The sequence below is a fragment of the Carassius gibelio genome, chromosome A7, assembly GCF_023724105.1.
Source record: "Carassius gibelio isolate Cgi1373 ecotype wild population from Czech Republic chromosome A7, carGib1.2-hapl.c, whole genome shotgun sequence".
NCBI classification, from domain to species: domain Eukaryota; kingdom Metazoa; phylum Chordata; class Actinopteri; order Cypriniformes; family Cyprinidae; genus Carassius; species Carassius gibelio.
The window spans coordinates 9,862,089-9,887,672 of record NC_068377.1 but is presented as its reverse complement, the minus strand read 5'-3'; the positions used below and the strand labels follow the sequence as shown (position 1 = coordinate 9,887,672).

The 25,584-nt window shown below is 37.6% G+C and overlaps 3 protein-coding genes, 9 non-coding genes and 1 pseudogene across 12 annotated transcripts; 10 read left to right on the top strand and 3 right to left on the bottom strand.

Annotated features, from left to right (window-relative positions):
• The first annotated feature begins 1,310 nt into the window (after positions 1-1,310).
• LOC128017900 (5S ribosomal RNA) lies at positions 1,311-1,429 on the top strand. The gene has a single exon (XR_008184596.1). It is a non-coding gene; the product is annotated as a 5S ribosomal RNA (ribosomal RNA).
• Positions 1,430-3,047: 1,618 nt separating this feature from the next.
• LOC128017936 (uncharacterized) lies at positions 3,048-3,161 on the top strand (annotated as a pseudogene).
• A 572-nt stretch (positions 3,162-3,733) lies between these two features.
• Positions 3,734-7,993, bottom strand: LOC128017687 (uncharacterized). The gene is made up of 7 exons (XM_052603133.1): positions 7,852-7,993; positions 7,031-7,113; positions 6,799-6,942; positions 6,521-6,685; positions 6,037-6,325; positions 5,027-5,933; positions 3,734-4,923 (listed from the first exon to the last, which is right to left on the bottom strand). The coding sequence occupies exons 2-7, from the start codon at positions 7,079-7,081 to the stop codon at positions 4,392-4,394; spliced, it is 2,088 nt and encodes a 695-aa protein (XP_052459093.1). The 5' UTR covers positions 7,082-7,113; positions 7,852-7,993; the 3' UTR covers positions 3,734-4,391.
• LOC128017694 (uncharacterized) lies at positions 7,400-9,106 on the bottom strand. Its single transcript, XM_052603143.1, has 3 exons — positions 8,561-9,106; positions 8,262-8,470; positions 7,400-8,173 (listed from the first exon to the last, which is right to left on the bottom strand). The coding sequence occupies exons 1-3, from the start codon at positions 9,104-9,106 to the stop codon at positions 7,792-7,794; spliced, it is 1,137 nt and encodes a 378-aa protein (XP_052459103.1). The 3' UTR covers positions 7,400-7,791.
• Positions 9,107-9,187: 81 nt separating this feature from the next.
• Positions 9,188-11,525, bottom strand: LOC128017698 (uncharacterized). Its single transcript, XM_052603151.1, has 4 exons — positions 11,447-11,525; positions 9,975-10,524; positions 9,799-9,874; positions 9,188-9,663 (listed from the first exon to the last, which is right to left on the bottom strand). Exons 2-4 carry the CDS (start codon positions 10,515-10,517, stop codon positions 9,188-9,190), a joined length of 1,095 nt encoding a protein of 364 aa, XP_052459111.1. The 5' UTR covers positions 10,518-10,524; positions 11,447-11,525.
• A 1,782-nt stretch (positions 11,526-13,307) lies between these two features.
• LOC128017898 (5S ribosomal RNA) lies at positions 13,308-13,426 on the top strand. Its single transcript, XR_008184595.1, has one exon. It is a non-coding gene; the product is annotated as a 5S ribosomal RNA (ribosomal RNA).
• A 1,618-nt stretch (positions 13,427-15,044) lies between these two features.
• On the top strand, positions 15,045-15,163 carry LOC128017897 (5S ribosomal RNA). The gene has a single exon (XR_008184594.1). It is a non-coding gene; the product is annotated as a 5S ribosomal RNA (ribosomal RNA).
• A 1,618-nt stretch (positions 15,164-16,781) lies between these two features.
• Positions 16,782-16,900, top strand: LOC128017896 (5S ribosomal RNA). The gene has a single exon (XR_008184593.1). It is a non-coding gene; the product is annotated as a 5S ribosomal RNA (ribosomal RNA).
• A 1,618-nt stretch (positions 16,901-18,518) lies between these two features.
• LOC128017895 (5S ribosomal RNA) lies at positions 18,519-18,637 on the top strand. The gene has a single exon (XR_008184592.1). It is a non-coding gene; the product is annotated as a 5S ribosomal RNA (ribosomal RNA).
• Positions 18,638-20,255: 1,618 nt separating this feature from the next.
• Positions 20,256-20,374, top strand: LOC128017894 (5S ribosomal RNA). The gene has a single exon (XR_008184591.1). It is a non-coding gene; the product is annotated as a 5S ribosomal RNA (ribosomal RNA).
• Positions 20,375-21,992: 1,618 nt separating this feature from the next.
• On the top strand, positions 21,993-22,111 carry LOC128017893 (5S ribosomal RNA). Its single transcript, XR_008184590.1, has one exon. It is a non-coding gene; the product is annotated as a 5S ribosomal RNA (ribosomal RNA).
• A 1,617-nt stretch (positions 22,112-23,728) lies between these two features.
• Positions 23,729-23,847, top strand: LOC128017892 (5S ribosomal RNA). Its single transcript, XR_008184589.1, has one exon. It is a non-coding gene; the product is annotated as a 5S ribosomal RNA (ribosomal RNA).
• A 1,618-nt stretch (positions 23,848-25,465) lies between these two features.
• Positions 25,466-25,584, top strand: LOC128017890 (5S ribosomal RNA). The gene has a single exon (XR_008184587.1). It is a non-coding gene; the product is annotated as a 5S ribosomal RNA (ribosomal RNA).

The window sequence follows — 25,584 nt, the reverse complement described above, 5'->3', positions numbered from 1 at the left end:
ACAGGAGATGCACCCTCTTAGATTTAAAGTTCATTTTCAAATAAATTAACAAAAAACACATTCTCATGTTCATTTTTTCACTGATGTTGGTGTGGGATCAAATTATTTGCAATTAAACAAATGACATATTTCAGCTTTTTTGGTACTTTTTCATTACTTGGAACAGGACAAGAGTTTTTTATCATCTCAAAAAAAAAAAAAAAATTCATTAAACTCATCAGCAAATATTGTTTCATTGTAGGAAAATATAGGCATGCCCTTTCTGTTTTAAAATCACAAAATTCACCCCAAATTACCTGCACTCAAAGTGCATCACCACAATATTTTATTTTATTTTATTTTAATAGGTTTGGTTTTATTTTAACAAGATGACTTTTACTTCCACTCAAAGTGCCTCAACGCAATATTGATTGTATTTATTGATATTAATTTTATTAATTAATTTAAACATTTTGGTTTAATTTAATTTAACCAGGTTTGAAATTTCTGTTTTAAAATCACTAAATTCATCCCCAAATTACCTGCACTCAAAGTGCATCACCACAATATTTTATTTAATTTTATATTATTTAATTTTATTTCATTTCAATAGATTTGGTTTCATTTTAACCAGATGACATTTACTTCCACTCAAAGTGCCTCAACGCAGTATTGATTGTATTTATTGCTATTAATTTTATTAATTAATTTAAACATTTTGGTTTAATTTAATTTAACCAGGTTTGAAATTTCTGTTTTAAAATCACTAAATTCACCCCAAATTACCTGCACTCAAAGTGCATCACCACAATATTTTATTTAATTTTATTTTAATTGTTTTGGTTTTATTTTAACCAGATGACATTTACTTCCACTCAAAGTGCCTCAACGCAATATTGATTGTATTTATTGATATTAATTATTTTAAACATTTTGGTTTAATTTAATTTAACCAGGTTTGAAATTTCTGTTTTAAAATGACCAAATTCCCCCCAAATTACATTCAATTTAAAGTAAGCGCAGTATTTGTTTACTTTTATTTAATTCAATTTCAACCAGAAGACATTTCTGATGTTAAAGTTGAGAAACAGGCCCCCATTACTTCCACACAAAGTGCGTCACCGCGCGACATTTATCTTTTGTGAATGTATTTATTTATTAAAATGCATATTTTTTATTGTTACTTATTTCTTTCCCTTAATTTAGCTCATATTAAAAAAGAGAGAAGACTTTTAAAAGACTTGGAAAAAACTTTGAGTGGAAAAGGATCTGTTTCTCTTTGGCCTGCCTGTGTGTCTTCTTTAAATAGGTCGCTCTTGACTGTTGTACTCGCTTACGGCCATACCACCCTGAGCACGCCCGATCTCGTCCGATCTCGGAAGCTAAGCAGGGTCGGGCCTGGTTAGTACTTGGATGGGAGACCGCCTGGGAATACCAGGTGCTGTAAGCTTTTGCTTTTCCTTCAGCCAAGGCTCAGCTATCATTCTAGTTCCTTTACACTTTTATACGGATTAGCTGCTTCTTTTTTGTCTGTTTTCTCTTTCTCTGTGCCATCTTTCTGCTTGCGGTGTCACAAAGGACAGCTCAGCCTCGTCATTCTTCCTTTCTCCTGCAGGAGGCGATAGACGGGCCTTTTCTCTGTCTCTATTACAAACTCTTGAGCGCCGCGTGCTCTTTTGGAAATGACACCCCTCTCTTCAGTTTGAGACGGAGCTTCCCAAATTTGATTGTCATCCGAACCCCTTAGTGGTAAACTACACAGGAGATGCACCCTCTTAGATTTAAAGTTCATTTTCAAATAAATTAACAAAAAACACATTCTCATGTTCATTTTTTCACTGATGTTGGTGAGGGATCAAATTATTTGCAATTAAACAAATGACATATTTCAGCTTTTTTGGTACTTTTTCATTACTTGGAACAGGACAAGAGTTTTTTATCATCTCAAAAAAAAAAAAAAAATTCATTAAACTCATCAGCAAATATTGTTTCATTGTAGGAAAATATAGGCATGCCCTTTCTGTTTTAAAATCACAAAATTCACCCCAAATTACCTGCACTCAAAGTGCATCACCACAATATTTTATTTTATTTTATTTTAATAGGTTTGGTTTTATTTTAACAAGATGACTTTTACTTCCACTCAAAGTGCCTCAACGCAATATTGATTGTATTTATTGATATTAATTTTATTAATTAATTTAAACATTTTGGTTTAATTTAATTTAACCAGGTTTGAAATTTCTGTTTTAAAATCACTAAATTCATCCCCAAATTACCTGCACTCAAAGTGCATCACCACAATATTTTATTTAATTTTATATTATTTAATTTTATTTCATTTCAATAGATTTGGTTTCATTTTAACCAGATGACATTTACTTCCACTCAAAGTGCCTCAACGCAGTATTGATTGTATTTATTGCTATTAATTTTATTAATTAATTTAAACATTTTGGTTTAATTTAATTTAACCAGGTTTGAAATTTCTGTTTTAAAATCACTAAATTCACCCCAAATTACCTGCACTCAAAGTGCATCACCACAATATTTTATTTAATTTTATTTTAATTGTTTTGGTTTTATTTTAACCAGATGACATTTACTTCCACTCAAAGTGCCTCAACGCAATATTGATTGTATTTATTGATATTAATTATTTTAAACATTTTGGTTTAATTTAATTTAACCAGGTTTGAAATTTCTGTTTTAAAATGACCAAATTCCCCCCAAATTACATTCAATTTAAAGTAAGCGCAGTATTTGTTTACTTTTATTTAATTCAATTTCAACCAGAAGACATTTCTGATGTTAAAGTTGAGAAACAGGCCCCCATTACTTCCACACAAAGTGCGTCACCGCGCGACATTTATCTTTTGTGAATGTATTTATTTATTAAAATGCATATTTTTTATTGTTACTTATTTCTTTCCCTTAATTTAGCTCATATTAAAAAAGAGAGAAGACTTTTAAAAGACTTGGAAAAAACTTTGAGTGGAAAAGGATCTGTTTCTCTTTGGCCTGCCTGTGTGTCTTCTTTAAATAGGTCGCTCTTGACTGTTGTACTCGCTTACGGCCATACCACCCTGAGCACGCCCGATCTCGTCCGATCTCGGAAGCTAAGCAGGGTCGGGCCTGGTTAGTACTTGGATGGGAGACCGCCTGGGAATGGCTCATGACCCCCCCAAGTACATATATCTCAAACCTGGGATGGATCGAAAATGATCAAAATGAATGGTGCCACCTGGTGGTCAAAGTGTTATTTACAGAAATTGTCATGTACAAGGCCTAGTTTATTGAAATCCTGATTTGTTTTATAATTTTCATAGTTTGAGTTGATGTAGCTGATGAGATTCATATAGTCAAGTGGAAAAGTGTGCAATTGTTACATTTTTGGGCTGAATTAAGAAATATGTGTACACATCATCAAAGACATCAGAGCTGTTCACAGAACTCATTTTTGTGACCACCCAGGGGGTACAGCCAGCGCACGGTGGGGTGTGTTCACACCTCTGGTAGTGACGGAGAAGAAACAAGGACTTCTAGTTGCTCTGATGGGTTTCAAAAGGGATGGGATAGTGTAAAAAAAAACACAAGCATTCAGAGACTCCAAAATACTTGAAATAGTTTTACAACTTTTATTTTTCACCCAGATTGTGTTTCATTTAAAAGGCAATGCATGGAAACACAAGTAAACAAGATCTGTTTGGTTTAAAGCTCGCTCACCACAACAAGGTACAGATCTACGAGCGAGAACACGAGAGACAAACATTTACTACCATTTGCAAACATTTTGTTAAACATGGAAGCTGACAGATATACAAACATCACAAGGACACACACACATAAATAACATTAATAATAATCAAAAACAATTAAAAACACAAACTTTTGATTTGTACAGGCCCAAGCCCCATAAAGAACAGGATTATCCAAAGACTCAGGTCACTAATCAACAAATAAAGTGTTTTCTTTGGCAAATTTTTGTTAAACATGAAGCAGACAAAGACACAGATTATCTGAACATGAACAATCACTTAAGGGTTATGAAAACTGATTGTGTTAGATCAGAACTGATTAAGGCTAAAATGATTGAGGTTAGATTGGCCTTGATATTGAACATAGGCCAGAACATGTTTGTATTAAAAAAAAAAAAAGATACTACAAAGTGCATTTTAAGAGCAACATAAATAATAATAAAAAACAAACAAGAACATTCTAAAGTAAAACTGGAAAGTGCATTTTTTGAACTTTTGAACTATATAAATAAATTGTTTGTTTGTTTGATTGTGTTACAAAGTGCTTCAAGTACAATCTAATAAACAAACAAGCCTCTTTCTCTCTCCTACAGATGGCACAGGAGAAGTGGCATCACACAGGTACGTTATTTACACAGTTATTTACACAGTTATTTACACAGTTCTCCTCTTTTCCAACTCAACATCCACCACACTTTTAAAGTGTTCAAAGCTGTCGTACACCACATTGTCAAACCCAGAGGTGGTGGATTTCTTAGTGGATGGACAGAAGGAAAATATCTTCTGGGTGCTTTCTGCCACTTTGTCCTTGGAAGGTGTGTACCTCTTCCGCTGTCCACCACAATTAGGCACGTGGCAAGCCCCACATGGCCGCGAGGACTTGTTCGGCATGAATGCCTTGACTGTTGGTGCAGGAGGTACAAAGCTCTGGCTGCACGATGGCCCACGAAACAGGACAGAGGGAGCCAGTGGCTGTGCGGGGAGAACCAGCAGTATGGGTGCTGCCGACACAGCGGGTGGTCCATAGGTGGACGCAGCAGGCCTTGGCTGGAGGTGGGTGGACGCAGCAGGCCTTGGCTGGAGGTGGGTGGACGCAGCAGGCCTTGGCCGAGTGGAGGAGGACAACGCTGTGGGCTGAACGGGCCAGTCCACAGGAGGCACAGGCTCTGGCTCTTCATCAAATAATCTGGAAGTAAAATAAAATACACATGTAATGAGTATTGATATGATGTGTGTGCTATTTGCTTTCCACAGGCAACAGGTGAAACAAAGTGCTTATGACAACTTACCTCCGCTTCTCACCACGCCTTTTTCCAGCCTCGTGATGAACGTGCTGGTACTGGACCTGAGGCCGGTCTGGCGGTGGGAGGGATGTTGGTAGCGCAGGAGCTTCCGGGAACGGTGCGTCCGACAGCACTTTCAGGTGAGGCGTCACCTTCGGCAGTACCGTCGCCCCGTAGTTGGCCTTTTTCTCCTCCCTGGCAGCGAAGGTCGAGATGGACTTGGCGTTCAAGTTGGGCAGTGGAATGGCGAGACCGCTGAGGATGGGGTCGTCTTGAACTCGGTCTGCAATCCTCTTATACTGTCCCTTCAAAGAAGCCGTGACCTTGCTGGGGGAGGTGAGCTGATTGGCCGGCGCTCGGTTCTTCAGCATCTTGAGGAGGAGGTAGAGCAAGCGACTGTCCTCGGTCACCTGTGCCGCCTGAGCGTACCTCATGCAGCCAAACTTGGTCTTCTGGGCTGCTCTGGTCTCGGGAGAGTCCGCCCCAAGGCACCGACCGAACAAGGTGTAACCCCACCTGGACTCGTACTGCTTGACGAAGCGGGCCGCGGTCTTGTCGTGGTCGTGGAGAGAGCTGGCGGCGGCGGCGATCTTCTGCCTGAGGTCAGCCGGCACTAAGTGGTGGTCGCTGTTGTCGGCCAGTTCTAGGAGGAGCAAGGCCAGTGCCTCCACTTCCTCTATACCTGGCAGATGCAGATGTCGATGTCTCATCAGCACATCTTGCAGGGCAGGACTGTCCTCCTCTTCCACCTGTTCTGCCTGTGTGAGGACGACGTGCTTGCCACAGACTCTGTCTATCGGGTCCTCCTCTGTATCAGAAGACATGCCGAGACCCTCATCCGCCATCTCGTCGTCTTCCTGCTCAGCCGACTCATCGTCCTCCTCCTCCTCCTCACGCGACTGCTCTTCCTCAACTGCAAATATGTAATTGTACTAATCACAAACGTGTCTACACAACAATTGTTTTTTTTCACCAGGTTTGTCATCATTGTTTAAGTGTGTGATCAAGTACTGTACCTTTCTGCACGTAGTAGTCCCTGGCAGTGAAGCTGGTGGACTGGCACATGGCGTACTCGACACCAAGGAGCTCCTCCTCGTCGGGGTGCTCGTACGCTTCAGGGACCGGCATCGGTGCAGCAAAGTTGGGCTCCAGGACGTGCTCCTTGCCGAAGAGAACCTCAGCCTGCTGGTTGACGCGCTGGATCTGCCGCGCGTCCAAGCACGACGTCTGCCGGCCATGACCACCAGCGACACGGAGCGATGCCATGCGGTGGTTCCACTGCATGGCAAAGGACACCAAGTATACCTGAAACACATTTCCATTTTGACTGTTATTGTGTACAATGTTTGCAAGTGATGACTGGAGCTGTGAAATAAAATGTATCATTGAAACTATCATTGACACTTATCACTATCTATACTATCAATTATACTATATGATGTGCTATATGAACATGTGTCTGCAATGAAGCTTTATATATATTATGTTTTAATCACTCACTTGGAATGGCATAATTCCACATCGCTGTGAAGGGACGGCGTTGAACAGGTGGGCGTGCAACCCCTCCAGAGAGTTGCTGCCACGCCGGCACTTGTGCTTGTTCAGTCGGACGCCGTTCATCACCACCACCTTCACAGACACATACAGCGGTATGCCAGGGGGATCCTGTAACACAACATATTGCAAGGTCCTTATTTATTCTGGTGTCCTTTTGAAATGTTGCCATATACAAGTTTGAATGGTTTTGACACACGATGACCGCAAAGACATTAACCCACCTGCATGCAACTGAGGTGCTTGCTCGCAACTACCCAGTGAGCGTCGACTGCCTCTGGCGACTTGAACAGGTGAATGCCATCGATGTCAAGGCCGGCTGGTCCCTGGAACTCAGCAAGGATGGACTCTATCACCAAAGCAGTTTCCTGTAACACATAGGATATATTCTCAGCATCGAGTGTTTAATCACATTGAACACATGCATTTATTTTCAAAGCTGGATCTGACCAATACCTTAGTCCAGTACGGTTGAATCCATATGTGACAATATCTGGGAAAACCCATCAGATGTTGCTCAGGTACGTTTTCAGTAAGGTCTAAAATTAGATTGAATGTCAGTTTTTTTGACAAAATTGGGTTTTCATTAAGTTATTATTCTATAACATCTTGCCTATCATCTCTGAATGTATCTTGGCAGAAGTTTCACTAGTTTGATGCAGAAAAATAGCAATTTATAGTAGCAAGCTGAAAAGACTGTCTTTCTCTTTAAGAACACGCGCAGCGTGATAGACTGTCACCTATCAAAATAAACAGAATAAAGGTATATCAATGTGCATTTCCCGACAGTCCTGTGTAAACTACAACGGCACGCAAGTTTTTATAAAAAAAATGGATCCAACGCGTGAGATGCAGAGCACAAGAGAACAACGGCGTCTGAAGCTGCTCGCTTAAAAGATCTTGCTCGCCTCTCAATCGTCCATTTTCAAAACGGTTTTCACAGGATGAATTTTGAGTTCATAAGCTCTCGAATGATACCTAATCTATGATGATTACTAAAGTATGTGATATGAAAAATAGGCAATAAACACAGTGCCAATCGTCCCGCTAGCAGGACGTGACTGCGTTAAACCTGTTTTGCGTTAAACCAGAAATTCCATTTCTGAAAATCATAGTGATCAGATAACTTCAGATAACCATAACTTTTGCTACAGACAAACAATGAAAGAAATAAAAACTGATTTGGAAAGGGCTTGAAACCAGGTTCCTGTAAAATATCACCATGTAGTGGGTTTCCCAGATCGCATCACATATGTGAATATGAAAGCCACACTTACCACAACCCCACGGGTAATACGTCTTACATATGACCTGATCTGATTAGGCTTGAGGAAGGCCATCATCTCCTCATCAGAGTACCTGCCGTAGAGCTCTGGGTTACCGTTCCTGACCGCCTGGACCAGGAGCATCATGTCTGCCTTGTTGTAGGCGAGCACGGCACCCGCCATGGCACTCATGAAAGCCCCGTACTTGGCGTGGCTCTGCTTGATCACGACAGCGTCCCAGCGGTGCAGCCAGTGGCGGATGTCCAGCCTGATGACGGTACCCCTCTTCACCCAGTCACCAAACAGATTCTCCAAAAACGACGAACCGCTGTCACTGAAAATGATATGACATTTTGTGTAGGTGTGTTACATGTTGGATTATCCATTTCATCATAGGTTCTATCAACTGTTATTGAACTCACCGACAGCAGTTGTTGTCCGCGTACACCACCTTTGGAGCAGGAGCGTTGGCACGGCGAAAGCGGGCGACCAGACCTCTGGCCATGCGTGCGTAGCAGCCCTCGGACTCGGATGCCACCACCACTGTGGTCAAGAACTGACCCCACTCATTCAGCACGCTGGTGACGTACTGCATGGTGCCCTGGCCGTCGCCGTAGATCTTCTTGAGAATCTATAAAAACAAAGCAGAACATTGATTGCATGGTGTTTATCAACAGTCAGTCTGTTCCATATGATCACAAGTACTTTATGCTGTACATACCTTCCTCGTGCCGTCGATGCACAAGATTTCCCCAGTCGTACTGAGGATTTGGTCCCTGTACACGGGCATCTTCTCCATCTCCAGAATCAGGTGTGCACGCCTCAGGACCGGAGCAGACGGAAGGGGAGACGGGGCGATGGGAGGGGTGTAAGTGCCGGCTGCTCTGGCAAACGACAGGATGCCTTGCTGAGATGAAGACGATCCAGCCGCCGACGTGTGGGCATCGTACAGGAGAGTCTGGTACAGGTCCCGACGCTCCACGTACCACTCATCGTGGCCCTGCTGCAGCAGCCTCTGCACCTTGCTCATCGAGACAGCGTTGAGTCGGTCGCTCATCAGGCTGACCACACTCCTGTCCACAGCACGCTTGCCGCAGATTATGGCAGGGAACATGCTTCTGACGGCCGGGGCGAGGTTCATTAAAATTTTCGGACTGTACGCCAGCCAGGTGTACTGCTGCTGGGAACGGTGGGCACCGTCCTCCTCGTCGTCGTTCGGGTGCGCCTGGCTCGCCTCATCCCTCAGCTTGAGACAGTGTTTGCACATCAACCTCTCGGTCAGCAGGGTGTAAAGGAAGTTTAAGCTGTACACTTGCCTGGCGTAGCTGCCGTACCCTCTCTTCTCCAGTTAGTACTCTGGCGGTGCGGGGCAGTTGGTGTTGGGGCAGCGGATCAATGCCTTCATCACGCCGACCGGGCGCCCGAAGAAGGCAGGGGTGGTGAAGAAGGAGAGCATGTTGGGCACAGCTCCCTTGACAGCCATAGGAGGTGGTGGCGGGTGGAACTCCATCTTCTCCTTAAAGAGCTTCCTCTCGGCCATCTCTCCCCTGACATTCTTGTACCTGGACGCCCTCTCGAACAGCCCGTAGGTCTCGTTGGTCTTCAGCCACTTGATGTTAGCGGGGGCAATACCAAGGGCTTGGGCGGATTCAGGCGGCTGCTCCCAGAACTTCTGCCAGCCCTCCAGCACGACGCCACCGGATTCCGAGGTTTCTCGGAGGGACGAGGGTCCGGGCCTGTCGTCCTGGCACACAGAGCTGGCGAGTTCTCCCCAGGTGGTCAGCTGAGTGCTGACCGACGCCTCGGCCCTGTCCAGGACACTCTCTGAAGAGGAGAACACCACAAAAATGTATCAACTGCATTGCTCGATACATACTGATGAATTTCACATGGCACAAACACAAGTTCTAGCAGCTCCACAGCATTCTACAAAGTCATTTCAGCATAATACTACTATACCTGCAGCAACCAACATCTCGGCATCGCTGGCATAGTAGGGGTCCTGCTGAGAGAGGTCGGGCTTCGATTGCGCTTTCTGCAGAAAATAAAACACAACCATAGAATAATACTTTACTAATACTGGTTACTGCTTAACATCATAAGTCAGGTCTAAAAGGTAACTGAGTTTATCTTACCTTCAACCTCCTGTCAAGGTGCCATGTGACCGGAGGGAACTCTCTGGCGTACGCGAGCAGTCGCTCCTTCTGCCACTTTAACAGCTCGTTCTGCTCTCCCTGCTGGCAGTACTGGAACAGCAACCACACCAGCCAGCCGACATCGTTTTCTAGAAGCCACTTGAAGGTCTGACCGGCGTACTTCCCGAACACGATGACCAGCTGACCTTTCCACAGCTCACCCCCGGACCTCTTGGCCATCGCCTCTGCTGTCTTGGGATCCAGCCATGTAGGGTCATCAACAATGCTGGGGGCCTCTGCCACAGACTTTGCTGCCTCTGTACACTGCAGCCTGGCCTCTCCTTGCCGGTACATAACGATGTTGGGGTACTGGTGTTGCTGTTGATGGCTGACCAGCGATGATTTGGTGGTCAAGCTCCTCCTGCAGACATCACAGTCAAAGGTCTCCCTGGCGACGGCATGGATCTTCAGATGCCTCGTCAGGTTGGACTTTTCAGTGAAAGTCTTGTCGCACACGCTGCACCGATGTCTAGGCTTCTCCATGTTTCATCTGGTACAGTAAAACATGAAAAAATGAGTAAAACTAAAAGCAGATGTACATTAAGTACATTTTTATAGAGACCCTGCAGCCCTCGTAAAAGTAGTAACCAAAAACAGCCCATTCATTCATCACTTTGTTTTTAACATGCAAATAGCAGTTGACATGTTTACATTTCTAAAGCATATTTACACATCGAATTTCAACTCCACACTACTGTAACACTATCTCTTTCATGGTCTTAAGAAGTGAGCTAAAGTGTCTGATCACATTTTTGAAGAATTTCCAGGGATCATCTTCTCCATGTTTCATCTGGTACAGTAAAACATGAATAAATGAGTAAAACTAAAATCAGATGAGGGCTTAAATACATGTTTATAGACCCTGCAGCCCTCGTAAAAGTAGTAACCAAAAACAGCCCATTCATTCATCACTTGTTTATAGCATGCAAATCGCGGTTGACATGTTTACACTTCTAAAGCATATTTACACATCGAATTTCAACTCCACAGTGCTGTAAGACTATCTATATGGTCTTAAGAAGTTAGCGAGAGTGTCTGATCACGTTTTTAAAGAATTTCCAGAGATCGTCAGGTCATTACAGCGGCGATTGGTAGCTCATTCATTAATTTTCAATGCATTTAGCATGCTAATCGCGATTGATATTCTAACACACCTAAAGCATATTTAAGCTTTACATTTCGAGTCCACACAGAAGTAGTACATTCTCCAACGTCTCAACATGTAAAATCAATAGTCTGGTCCCATTTTAAACGCATTTCAGAGATTTTAATGTAAACAAGCAGAGCTAGAAAGTTAGTGTCAGTACGGCGCTGACGAGATATTACCATGTAAAACCTTCAATGTCAGCCAAATTATCACAAAATATATGGAGTTTCATTCATTACTTAGCACATAATTATACCAAACGTACCTTATAGTAAAGAAAACAGTCCAATCGATCATCAATGGCCGCCAGTATTTTTAAAACAGCTCATACAGCTGGATGACGTTTACCGATCCTCGCTCAATGATTGGTCTGTTGAGCACTGAGCTCTGCTCAGCATTGCTCAACCATTGGCTGATCGCTGCTCAGCTCTGCTCAACCATTGGACGGCTGACGATCGCTTAGGTACTTGGAGGAGAATTCGCCTGGGAATACCAGGTGCTGTAAGCTTTTGCTTTTCCTTCAGCCAAGGCTCAGCTATCATTCTAGTTCCTTTACACTTTTATACGGATTAGCTGCTTCTTTTTTGTCTGTTTTCTCTTTCTCTGTGCCATCTTTCTGCTTGCGGTGTCACAAAGGACAGCTCAGCCTCGTCATTCTTCCTTTCTCCTGCAGGAGGCGATAGACGGGCCTTTTCTCTGTCTCTATTACAAACTCTTGAGCGCCGCGTGCTCTTTTGGAAATGACACCCCTCTCTTCAGTTTGAGACGGAGCTTCCCAAATTTGATTGTCATCCGAACCCCTTAGTGGTAAACAACACAGGAGATGCACCCTCTTAGATTTAAAGTTCATTTTCAAATAAATTAACAAAAAACACATTCTCATGTTCATTTTTTCACTGATGTTGGTGAGGGATCAAATTATTTGCAATTAAACAAATGACATATTTCAGCTTTTTTGGTACTTTTTCATTACTTGGAACAGGACAAGAGTTTTTTATCATCTCAAAAAAAAAAAAAAAATTCATTAAACTCATCAGCAAATATTGTTTCATTGTAGGAAAATATAGGCATGCCCTTTCTGTTTTAAAATCACAAAATTCACCCCAAATTACCTGCACTCAAAGTGCATCACCACAATATTTTATTTTATTTTATTTTAATAGGTTTGGTTTTATTTTAACAAGATGACTTTTACTTCCACTCAAAGTGCCTCAACGCAATATTGATTGTATTTATTGATATTAATTTTATTAATTAATTTAAACATTTTGGTTTAATTTAATTTAACCAGGTTTGAAATTTCTGTTTTAAAATCACTAAATTCATCCCCAAATTACCTGCACTCAAAGTGCATCACCACAATATTTTATTTAATTTTATATTATTTAATTTTATTTCATTTCAATAGATTTGGTTTCATTTTAACCAGATGATATTTACTTCCACTCAAAGTGCCTCAACGCAGTATTGATTGTATTTATTGCTATTAATTTTATTAATTAATTTAAACATTTTGGTTTAATTTAATTTAACCAGGTTTGAAATTTCTGTTTTAAAATCACTAAATTCACCCCAAATTACCTGCACTCAAAGTGCATCACCACAATATTTTATTTAATTTTATTTTAATTGTTTTGGTTTTATTTTAACCAGATGACATTTACTTCCACTCAAAGTGCCTCAACGCAATATTGATTGTATTTATTGATATTAATTATTTTAAACATTTTGGTTTAATTTAATTTAACCAGGTTTGAAATTTCTGTTTTAAAATGACCAAATTCCCCCCAAATTACATTCAATTTAAAGTAAGCGCAGTATTTGTTTACTTTTATTTAATTCAATTTCAACCAGAAGACATTTCTGATGTTAAAGTTGAGAAACAGGCCCCCATTACTTCCACACAAAGTGCGTCACCGCGCGACATTTATCTTTTGTGAATGTATTTATTTATTAAAATGCATATTTTTTATTGTTACTTATTTCTTTCCCTTAATTTAGCTCATATTAAAAAAGAGAGAAGACTTTTAAAAGACTTGGAAAAAACTTTGAGTGGAAAAGGATCTGTTTCTCTTTGGCCTGCCTGTGTGTCTTCTTTAAATAGGTCGCTCTTGACTGTTGTACTCGCTTACGGCCATACCACCCTGAGCACGCCCGATCTCGTCCGATCTCGGAAGCTAAGCAGGGTCGGGCCTGGTTAGTACTTGGATGGGAGACCGCCTGGGAATACCAGGTGCTGTAAGCTTTTGCTTTTCCTTCAGCCAAGGCTCAGCTATCATTCTAGTTCCTTTACACTTTTATACGGATTAGCTGCTTCTTTTTTGTCTGTTTTCTCTTTCTCTGTGCCATCTTTCTGCTTGCGGTGTCACAAAGGACAGCTCAGCCTCGTCATTCTTCCTTTCTCCTGCAGGAGGCGATAGACGGGCCTTTTCTCTGTCTCTATTACAAACTCTTGAGCGCCGCGTGCTCTTTTGGAAATGACACCCCTCTCTTCAGTTTGAGACGGAGCTTCCCAAATTTGATTGTCATCCGAACCCCTTAGTGGTAAACTACACAGGAGATGCACCCTCTTAGATTTAAAGTTCATTTTCAAATAAATTAACAAAAAACACATTCTCATGTTCATTTTTTCACTGATGTTGGTGTGGGATCAAATTATTTGCAATTAAACAAATGACATATTTCAGCTTTTTTGGTACTTTTTCATTACTTGGAACAGGACAAGAGTTTTTTATCATCTCAAAAAAAAAAAAAAAATTCATTAAACTCATCAGCAAATATTGTTTCATTGTAGGAAAATATAGGCATGCCCTTTCTGTTTTAAAATCACAAAATTCACCCCAAATTACCTGCACTCAAAGTGCATCACCACAATATTTTATTTTATTTTATTTTAATAGGTTTGGTTTTATTTTAACAAGATGACTTTTACTTCCACTCAAAGTGCCTCAACGCAATATTGATTGTATTTATTGATATTAATTTTATTAATTAATTTAAACATTTTGGTTTAATTTAATTTAACCAGGTTTGAAATTTCTGTTTTAAAATCACTAAATTCATCCCCAAATTACCTGCACTCAAAGTGCATCACCACAATATTTTATTTAATTTTATATTATTTAATTTTATTTCATTTCAATAGATTTGGTTTCATTTTAACCAGATGACATTTACTTCCACTCAAAGTGCCTCAACGCAGTATTGATTGTATTTATTGCTATTAATTTTATTAATTAATTTAAACATTTTGGTTTAATTTAATTTAACCAGGTTTGAAATTTCTGTTTTAAAATCACTAAATTCACCCCAAATTACCTGCACTCAAAGTGCATCACCACAATATTTTATTTAATTTTATTTTAATTGTTTTGGTTTTATTTTAACCAGATGACATTTACTTCCACTCAAAGTGCCTCAACGCAATATTGATTGTATTTATTGATATTAATTATTTTAAACATTTTGGTTTAATTTAATTTAACCAGGTTTGAAATTTCTGTTTTAAAATGACCAAATTCCCCCCAAATTACATTCAATTTAAAGTAAGCGCAGTATTTGTTTACTTTTATTTAATTCAATTTCAACCAGAAGACATTTCTGATGTTAAAGTTGAGAAACAGGCCCCCATTACTTCCACACAAAGTGCGTCACCGCGCGACATTTATCTTTTGTGAATGTATTTATTTATTAAAATGCATATTTTTTATTGTTACTTATTTCTTTCCCTTAATTTAGCTCATATTAAAAAAGAGAGAAGACTTTTAAAAGACTTGGAAAAAACTTTGAGTGGAAAAGGATCTGTTTCTCTTTGGCCTGCCTGTGTGTCTTCTTTAAATAGGTCGCTCTTGACTGTTGTACTCGCTTACGGCCATACCACCCTGAGCACGCCCGATCTCGTCCGATCTCGGAAGCTAAGCAGGGTCGGGCCTGGTTAGTACTTGGATGGGAGACCGCCTGGGAATACCAGGTGCTGTAAGCTTTTGCTTTTCCTTCAGCCAAGGCTCAGCTATCATTCTAGTTCCTTTACACTTTTATACGGATTAGCTGCTTCTTTTTTGTCTGTTTTCTCTTTCTCTGTGCCATCTTTCTGCTTGCGGTGTCACAAAGGACAGCTCAGCCTCGTCATTCTTCCTTTCTCCTGCAGGAGGCGATAGACGGGCCTTTTCTCTGTCTCTATTACAAACTCTTGAGCGCCGCGTGCTCTTTTGGAAATGACACCCCTCTCTTCAGTTTGAGACGGAGCTTCCCAAATTTGATTGTCATCCGAACCCCTTAGTGGTAAACTACACAGGAGATGCACCCTCTTAGATTTAAAGTTCATTTTCAAATAAATTAACAAAAAACACATTCTCATGTTCATTTTTTCACTGATGTTGGTGAGGGATCAAATTATTTGCAATTAAACAAATGACATATTTCAGCTTTTTTGGTACTTTTTCATTACTTGGAACAGGACAAGAGTTTTTTATCATCTCAAAAAAAAAAAAAAAATTCATTAAACTCATCAGCAAATATTGTTTCATTGTAGGAAAATATAGGCATGCCCTTTCTGTTTTAAAATCACAAAATTCACCCCAAATTACCTGCACTCAAAGTGCATCACCACAATATTTTATTTTATTTTATTTTAATAGGTTTGGTTTTATTTTAACAAGATGACTTTTACTTCCACTCAAAGTGCCTCAACGCAATATTGATTGTATTTATTGATATTAATTTTATTAATTAATTTAAACATTTTGGTTTAATTTAATTTAACCAGGTTTGAAATTTCTGTTTTAAAATCACTAAATTCATCCCCAAATTACCTGCACTCAAAGTGCATCACCACAATATTTTATTTAATTTTATATTATTTAATTTTATTTCATTTCAATAGATTTGGTTTCATTTTAACCAGATGACATTTACTTCCACTCAAAGTGCCTCAACGCAGTATTGATTGTATTTATTGCTATTAATTTTATTAATTAATTTAAACATTTTGGTTTAATTTAATTTAACCAGGTTTGAAATTTCTGTTTTAAAATCACTAAATTCACCCCAAATTACCTGCACTCAAAGTGCATCACCACAATATTTTATTTAATTTTATTTTAATTGTTTTGGTTTTATTTTAACCAGATGACATTTACTTCCACTCAAAGTGCCTCAACGCAATATTGATTGTATTTATTGATATTAATTATTTTAAACATTTTGGTTTAATTTAATTTAACCAGGTTTGAAATTTCTGTTTTAAAATGACCAAATTCCCCCCAAATTACATTCAATTTAAAGTAAGCGCAGTATTTGTTTACTTTTATTTAATTCAATTTCAACCAGAAGACATTTCTGATGTTAAAGTTGAGAAACAGGCCCCCATTACTTCCACACAAAGTGCGTCACCGCGCGACATTTATCTTTTGTGAATGTATTTATTTATTAAAATGCATATTTTTTATTGTTACTTATTTCTTTCCCTTAATTTAGCTCATATTAAAAAAGAGAGAAGACTTTTAAAAGACTTGGAAAAAACTTTGAGTGGAAAAGGATCTGTTTCTCTTTGGCCTGCCTGTGTGTCTTCTTTAAATAGGTCGCTCTTGACTGTTGTACTCGCTTACGGCCATACCACCCTGAGCACGCCCGATCTCGTCCGATCTCGGAAGCTAAGCAGGGTCGGGCCTGGTTAGTACTTGGATGGGAGACCGCCTGGGAATACCAGGTGCTGTAAGCTTTTGCTTTTCCTTCAGCCAAGGCTCAGCTATCATTCTAGTTCCTTTACACTTTTATACGGATTAGCTGCTTCTTTTTTGTCTGTTTTCTCTTTCTCTGTGCCATCTTTCTGCTTGCGGTGTCACAAAGGACAGCTCAGCCTCGTCATTCTTCCTTTCTCCTGCAGGAGGCGATAGACGGGCCTTTTCTCTGTCTCTATTACAAACTCTTGAGCGCCGCGTGCTCTTTTGGAAATGACACCCCTCTCTTCAGTTTGAGACGGAGCTTCCCAAATTTGATTGTCATCCGAACCCCTTAGTGGTAAACAACACAGGAGATGCACCCTCTTAGATTTAAAGTTCATTTTCAAATAAATTAACAAAAAACACATTCTCATGTTCATTTTTTCACTGATGTTGGTGAGGGATCAAATTATTTGCAATTAAACAAATGACATATTTCAGCTTTTTTGGTACTTTTTCATTACTTGGAACAGGACAAGAGTTTTTTATCATCTCAAAAAAAAAAAAAAAATTCATTAAACTCATCAGCAAATATTGTTTCATTGTAGGAAAATATAGGCATGCCCTTTCTGTTTTAAAATCACAAAATTCACCCCAAATTACCTGCACTCAAAGTGCATCACCACAATATTTTATTTTATTTTATTTTAATAGGTTTGGTTTTATTTTAACAAGATGACTTTTACTTCCACTCAAAGTGCCTCAACGCAATATTGATTGTATTTATTGATATTAATTTTATTAATTAATTTAAACATTTTGGTTTAATTTAATTTAACCAGGTTTGAAATTTCTGTTTTAAAATCACTAAATTCATCCCCAAATTACCTGCACTCAAAGTGCATCACCACAATATTTTATTTAATTTTATATTATTTAATTTTATTTCATTTCAATAGATTTGGTTTCATTTTAACCAGATGATATTTACTTCCACTCAAAGTGCCTCAACGCAGTATTGATTGTATTTATTGCTATTAATTTTATTAATTAATTTAAACATTTTGGTTTAATTTAATTTAACCAGGTTTGAAATTTCTGTTTTAAAATCACTAAATTCACCCCAAATTACCTGCACTCAAAGTGCATCACCACAATATTTTATTTAATTTTATTTTAATTGTTTTGGTTTTATTTTAACCAGATGACATTTACTTCCACTCAAAGTGCCTCAACGCAATATTGATTGTATTTATTGATATTAATTATTTTAAACATTTTGGTTTAATTTAATTTAACCAGGTTTGAAATTTCTGTTTTAAAATGACCAAATTCCCCCCAAATTACATTCAATTTAAAGTAAGCGCAGTATTTGTTTACTTTTATTTAATTCAATTTCAACCAGAAGACATTTCTGATGTTAAAGTTGAGAAACAGGCCCCCATTACTTCCACACAAAGTGCGTCACCGCGCGACATTTATCTTTTGTGAATGTATTTATTTATTAAAATGCATATTTTTTATTGTTACTTATTTCTTTCCCTTAATTTAGCTCATATTAAAAAAGAGAGAAGACTTTTAAAAGACTTGGAAAAAACTTTGAGTGGAAAAGGATCTGTTTCTCTTTGGCCTGCCTGTGTGTCTTCTTTAAATAGGTCGCTCTTGACTGTTGTACTCGCTTACGGCCATACCACCCTGAGCACGCCCGATCTCGTCCGATCTCGGAAGCTAAGCAGGGTCGGGCCTGGTTAGTACTTGGATGGGAGACCGCCTGGGAATACCAGGTGCTGTAAGCTTTTGCTTTTCCTTCAGCCAAGGCTCAGCTATCATTCTAGTTCCTTTACACTTTTATACGGATTAGCTGCTTCTTTTTTGTCTGTTTTCTCTTTCTCTGTGCCATCTTTCTGCTTGCGGTGTCACAAAGGACAGCTCAGCCTCGTCATTCTTCCTTTCTCCTGCAGGAGGCGATAGACGGGCCTTTTCTCTGTCTCTATTACAAACTCTTGAGCGCCGCGTGCTCTTTTGGAAATGACACCCCTCTCTTCAGTTTGAGACGGAGCTTCCCAAATTTGATTGTCATCCGAACCCCTTAGTGGTAAACTACACAGGAGATGCACCCTCTTAGATTTAAAGTTCATTTTCAAATAAATTAACAAAAAACACATTCTCATGTTCATTTTTTCACTGATGTTGGTGTGGGATCAAATTATTTGCAATTAAACAAATGACATATTTCAGCTTTTTTGGTACTTTTTCATTACTTGGAACAGGACAAGAGTTTTTTATCATCTCAAAAAAAAAAAAAAAATTCATTAAACTCATCAGCAAATATTGTTTCATTGTAGGAAAATATAGGCATGCCCTTTCTGTTTTAAAATCACAAAATTCACCCCAAATTACCTGCACTCAAAGTGCATCACCACAATATTTTATTTTATTTTATTTTAATAGGTTTGGTTTTATTTTAACAAGATGACTTTTACTTCCACTCAAAGTGCCTCAACGCAATATTGATTGTATTTATTGATATTAATTTTATTAATTAATTTAAACATTTTGGTTTAATTTAATTTAACCAGGTTTGAAATTTCTGTTTTAAAATCACTAAATTCATCCCCAAATTACCTGCACTCAAAGTGCATCACCACAATATTTTATTTAATTTTATATTATTTAATTTTATTTCATTTCAATAGATTTGGTTTCATTTTAACCAGATGACATTTACTTCCACTCAAAGTGCCTCAACGCAGTATTGATTGTATTTATTGCTATTAATTTTATTAATTAATTTAAACATTTTGGTTTAATTTAATTTAACCAGGTTTGAAATTTCTGTTTTAAAATCACTAAATTCACCCCAAATTACCTGCACTCAAAGTGCATCACCACAATATTTTATTTAATTTTATTTTAATTGTTTTGGTTTTATTTTAACCAGATGACATTTACTTCCACTCAAAGTGCCTCAACGCAATATTGATTGTATTTATTGATATTAATTATTTTAAACATTTTGGTTTAATTTAATTTAACCAGGTTTGAAATTTCTGTTTTAAAATGACCAAATTCCCCCCAAATTACATTCAATTTAAAGTAAGCGCAGTATTTGTTTACTTTTATTTAATTCAATTTCAACCAGAAGACATTTCTGATGTTAAAGTTGAGAAACAGGCCCCCATTACTTCCACACAAAGTGCGTCACCGCGCGACATTTATCTTTTGTGAATGTATTTATTTATTAAAATGCATATTTTTTATTGTTACTTATTTCTTTCCCTTAATTTAGCTCATATTAAAAAAGAGAGAAGACTTTTAAAAGACTTGGAAAAAACTTTGAGTGGAAAAGGATCTGTTTCTCTTTGGCCTGCCTGTGTGTCTTCTTTAAATAGGTCGCTCTTGACTGTTGTACTCGCTTACGGCCATACCACCCTGAGCACGCCCGATCTCGTCCGATCTCGGAAGCTAAGCAGGGTCGGGCCTGGTTAGTACTTGGATGGGAGACCGCCTGGGAATACCAGGTGCTGTAAGCTTTTGCTTTTCCTTCAGCCAAGGCTCAGCTATCATTCTAGTTCCTTTACACTTTTATACGGATTAGCTGCTTCTTTTTTGTCTGTTTTCTCTTTCTCTGTGCCATCTTTCTGCTTGCGGTGTCACAAAGGACAGCTCAGCCTCGTCATTCTTCCTTTCTCCTGCAGGAGGCGATAGACGGGCCTTTTCTCTGTCTCTATTACAAACTCTTGAGCGCCGCGTGCTCTTTTGGAAATGACACCCCTCTCTTCAGTTTGAGACGGAGCTTCCCAAATTTGATTGTCATCCGAACCCCTTAGTGGTAAACTACACAGGAGATGCACCCTCTTAGATTTAAAGTTCATTTTCAAATAAATTAACAAAAAACACATTCTCATGTTCATTTTTTCACTGATGTTGGTGAGGGATCAAATTATTTGCAATTAAACAAATGACATATTTCAGCTTTTTTGGTACTTTTTCATTACTTGGAACAGGACAAGAGTTTTTTATCATCTCAAAAAAAAAAAAAAAATTCATTAAACTCATCAGCAAATATTGTTTCATTGTAGGAAAATATAGGCATGCCCTTTCTGTTTTAAAATCACAAAATTCACCCCAAATTACCTGCACTCAAAGTGCATCACCACAATATTTTATTTTATTTTATTTTAATAGGTTTGGTTTTATTTTAACAAGATGACTTTTACTTCCACTCAAAGTGCCTCAACGCAATATTGATTGTATTTATTGATATTAATTTTATTAATTAATTTAAACATTTTGGTTTAATTTAATTTAACCAGGTTTGAAATTTCTGTTTTAAAATCACTAAATTCATCCCCAAATTACCTGCACTCAAAGTGCATCACCACAATATTTTATTTAATTTTATATTATTTAATTTTATTTCATTTCAATAGATTTGGTTTCATTTTAACCAGATGACATTTACTTCCACTCAAAGTGCCTCAACGCAGTATTGATTGTATTTATTGCTATTAATTTTATTAATTAATTTAAACATTTTGGTTTAATTTAATTTAACCAGGTTTGAAATTTCTGTTTTAAAATCACTAAATTCACCCCAAATTACCTGCACTCAAAGTGCATCACCACAATATTTTATTTAATTTTATTTTAATTGTTTTGGTTTTATTTTAACCAGATGACATTTACTTCCACTCAAAGTGCCTCAACGCAATATTGATTGTATTTATTGATATTAATTATTTTAAACATTTTGGTTTAATTTAATTTAACCAGGTTTGAAATTTCTGTTTTAAAATGACCAAATTCCCCCCAAATTACATTCAATTTAAAGTAAGCGCAGTATTTGTTTACTTTTATTTAATTCAATTTCAACCAGAAGACATTTCTGATGTTAAAGTTGAGAAACAGGCCCCCATTACTTCCACACAAAGTGCGTCACCGCGCGACATTTATCTTTTGTGAATGTATTTATTTATTAAAATGCATATTTTTTATTGTTACTTATTTCTTTCCCTTAATTTAGCTCATATTAAAAAAGAGAGAAGACTTTTAAAAGACTTGGAAAAAACTTTGAGTGGAAAAGGATCTGTTTCTCTTTGGCCTGCCTGTGTGTCTTCTTTAAATAGGTCGCTCTTGACTGTTGTACTCGCTTACGGCCATACCACCCTGAGCACGCCCGATCTCGTCCGATCTCGGAAGCTAAGCAGGGTCGGGCCTGGTTAGTACTTGGATGGGAGACCGCCTGGGAATACCAGGTGCTGTAAGCTTTTGCTTTTCCTTCAGCCAAGGCTCAGCTATCATTCTAGTTCCTTTACACTTTTATACGGATTAGCTGCTTCTTTTTTGTCTGTTTTCTCTTTCTCTGTGCCATCTTTCTGCTTGCGGTGTCACAAAGGACAGCTCAGCCTCGTCATTCTTCCTTTCTCCTGCAGGAGGCGATAGACGGGCCTTTTCTCTGTCTCTATTACAAACTCTTGAGCGCCGCGTGCTCTTTTGGAAATGACACCCCTCTCTTCAGTTTGAGACGGAGCTTCCCAAATTTGATTGTCATCCGAACCCCTTAGTGGTAAACTACACAGGAGATGCACCCTCTTAGATTTAAAGTTCATTTTCAAATAAATTAACAAAAAACACATTCTCATGTTCATTTTTTCACTGATGTTGGTGAGGGATCAAATTATTTGCAATTAAACAAATGACATATTTCAGCTTTTTTGGTACTTTTTCATTACTTGGAACAGGACAAGAGTTTTTTATCATCTCAAAAAAAAAAAAAAATTCATTAAACTCATCAGCAAATATTGTTTCATTGTAGGAAAATATAGGCATGCCCTTTCTGTTTTAAAATCACAAAATTCACCCCAAATTACCTGCACTCAAAGTGCATCACCACAATATTTTATTTTATTTTATTTTAATAGGTTTGGTTTTATTTTAACAAGATGACTTTTACTTCCACTCAAAGTGCCTCAACGCAATATTGATTGTATTTATTGATATTAATTTTATTAATTAATTTAAACATTTTGGTTTAATTTAATTTAACCAGGTTTGAAATTTCTGTTTTAAAATCACTAAATTCATCCCCAAATTACCTGCACTCAAAGTGCATCACCACAATATTTTATTTAATTTTATATTATTTAATTTTATTTCATTTCAATAGATTTGGTTTCATTTTAACCAGATGACATTTACTTCCACTCAAAGTGCCTCAACGCAGTATTGATTGTATTTATTGCTATTAATTTTATTAATTAATTTAAACATTTTGGTTTAATTTAATTTAACCAGGTTTGAAATTTCTGTTTTAAAATCACTAAATTCACCCCAAATTACCTGCACTCAAAGTGCATCACCACAATATTTTATTTAATTTTATTTTAATTGTTTTGGTTTTATTTTAACCAGATGACATTTACTTCCACTCAAAGTGCCTCAACGCAATATTGATTGTATTTATTGATATTAATTATTTTAAACATTTTGGTTTAATTTAATTTAACCAGGTTTGAAATTTCTGTTTTAAAATGACCAAATTCCCCCCAAATTACATTCAATTTAAAGTAAGCGCAGTATTTGTTTACTTTTATTTAATTCAATTTCAACCAGAAGACATTTCTGATGTTAAAGTTGAGAAACAGGCCCCCATTACTTCCACACAAAGTGCGTCACCGCGCGACATTTATCTTTTGTGAATGTATTTATTTATTAAAATGCATATTTTTTATTGTTACTTATTTCTTTCCCTTAATTTAGCTCATATTAAAAAAGAGAGAAGACTTTTAAAAGACTTGGAAAAAACTTTGAGTGGAAAAGGATCTGTTTCTCTTTGGCCTGCCTGTGTGTCTTCTTTAAATAGGTCGCTCTTGACTGTTGTACTCGCTTACGGCCATACCACCCTGAGCACGCCCGATCTCGTCCGATCTCGGAAGCTAAGCAGGGTCGGGCCTGGTTAGTACTTGGATGGGAGACCGCCTGGGAATACCAGGTGCTGTAAGCTTTTGCTTTTCCTTCAGCCAAGGCTCAGCTATCATTCTAGTTCCTTTACACTTTTATACGGATTAGCTGCTTCTTTTTTGTCTGTTTTCTCTTTCTCTGTGCCATCTTTCTGCTTGCGGTGTCACAAAGGACAGCTCAGCCTCGTCATTCTTCCTTTCTCCTGCAGGAGGCGATAGACGGGCCTTTTCTCTGTCTCTATTACAAACTCTTGAGCGCCGCGTGCTCTTTTGGAAATGACACCCCTCTCTTCAGTTTGAGACGGAGCTTCCCAAATTTGATTGTCATCCGAACCCCTTAGTGGTAAACTACACAGGAGATGCACCCTCTTAGATTTAAAGTTCATTTTCAAATAAATTAACAAAAAACACATTCTCATGTTCATTTTTTCACTGATGTTGGTGAGGGATCAAATTATTTGCAATTAAACAAATGACATATTTCAGCTTTTTTGGTACTTTTTCATTACTTGGAACAGGACAAGAGTTTTTTATCATCTCAAAAAAAAAAAAAAAATTCATTAAACTCATCAGCAAATATTGTTTCATTGTAGGAAAATATAGGCATGCCCTTTCTGTTTTAAAATCACAAAATTCACCCCAAATTACCTGCACTCAAAGTGCATCACCACAATATTTTATTTTATTTTATTTTAATAGGTTTGGTTTTATTTTAACAAGATGACTTTTACTTCCACTCAAAGTGCCTCAACGCAATATTGATTGTATTTATTGATATTAATTTTATTAATTAATTTAAACATTTTGGTTTAATTTAATTTAACCAGGTTTGAAATTTCTGTTTTAAAATCACTAAATTCATCCCCAAATTACCTGCACTCAAAGTGCATCACCACAATATTTTATTTAATTTTATATTATTTAATTTTATTTCATTTCAATAGATTTGGTTTCATTTTAACCAGATGACATTTACTTCCACTCAAAGTGCCTCAACGCAGTATTGATTGTATTTATTGCTATTAATTTTATTAATTAATTTAAACATTTTGGTTTAATTTAATTTAACCAGGTTTGAAATTTCTGTTTTAAAATCACTAAATTCACCCCAAATTACCTGCACTCAAAGTGCATCACCACAATATTTTATTTAATTTTATTTTAATTGTTTTGGTTTTATTTTAACCAGATGACATTTACTTCCACTCAAAGTGCCTCAACGCAATATTGATTGTATTTATTGATATTAATTATTTTAAACATTTTGGTTTAATTTAATTTAACCAGGTTTGAAATTTCTGTTTTAAAATGACCAAATTCCCCCCAAATTACATTCAATTTAAAGTAAGCGCAGTATTTGTTTACTTTTATTTAATTCAATTTCAACCAGAAGACATTTCTGATGTTAAAGTTGAGAAACAGGCCCCCATTACTTCCACACAAAGTGCGTCACCGCGCGACATTTATCTTTTGTGAATGTATTTATTTATTAAAATGCATATTTTTTATTGTTACTTATTTCTTTCCCTTAATTTAGCTCATATTAAAAAAGAGAGAAGACTTTTAAAAGACTTGGAAAAAACTTTGAGTGGAAAAGGATCTGTTTCTCTTTGGCCTGCCTGTGTGTCTTCTTTAAATAGGTCGCTCTTGACTGTTGTACTCGCTTACGGCCATACCACCCTGAGCACGCCCGATCTCGTCCGATCTCGGAAGCTAAGCAGGGTCGGGCCTGGTTAGTACTTGGATGGGAGACCGCCTGGGAATACCAGGTGCTGTAAGCT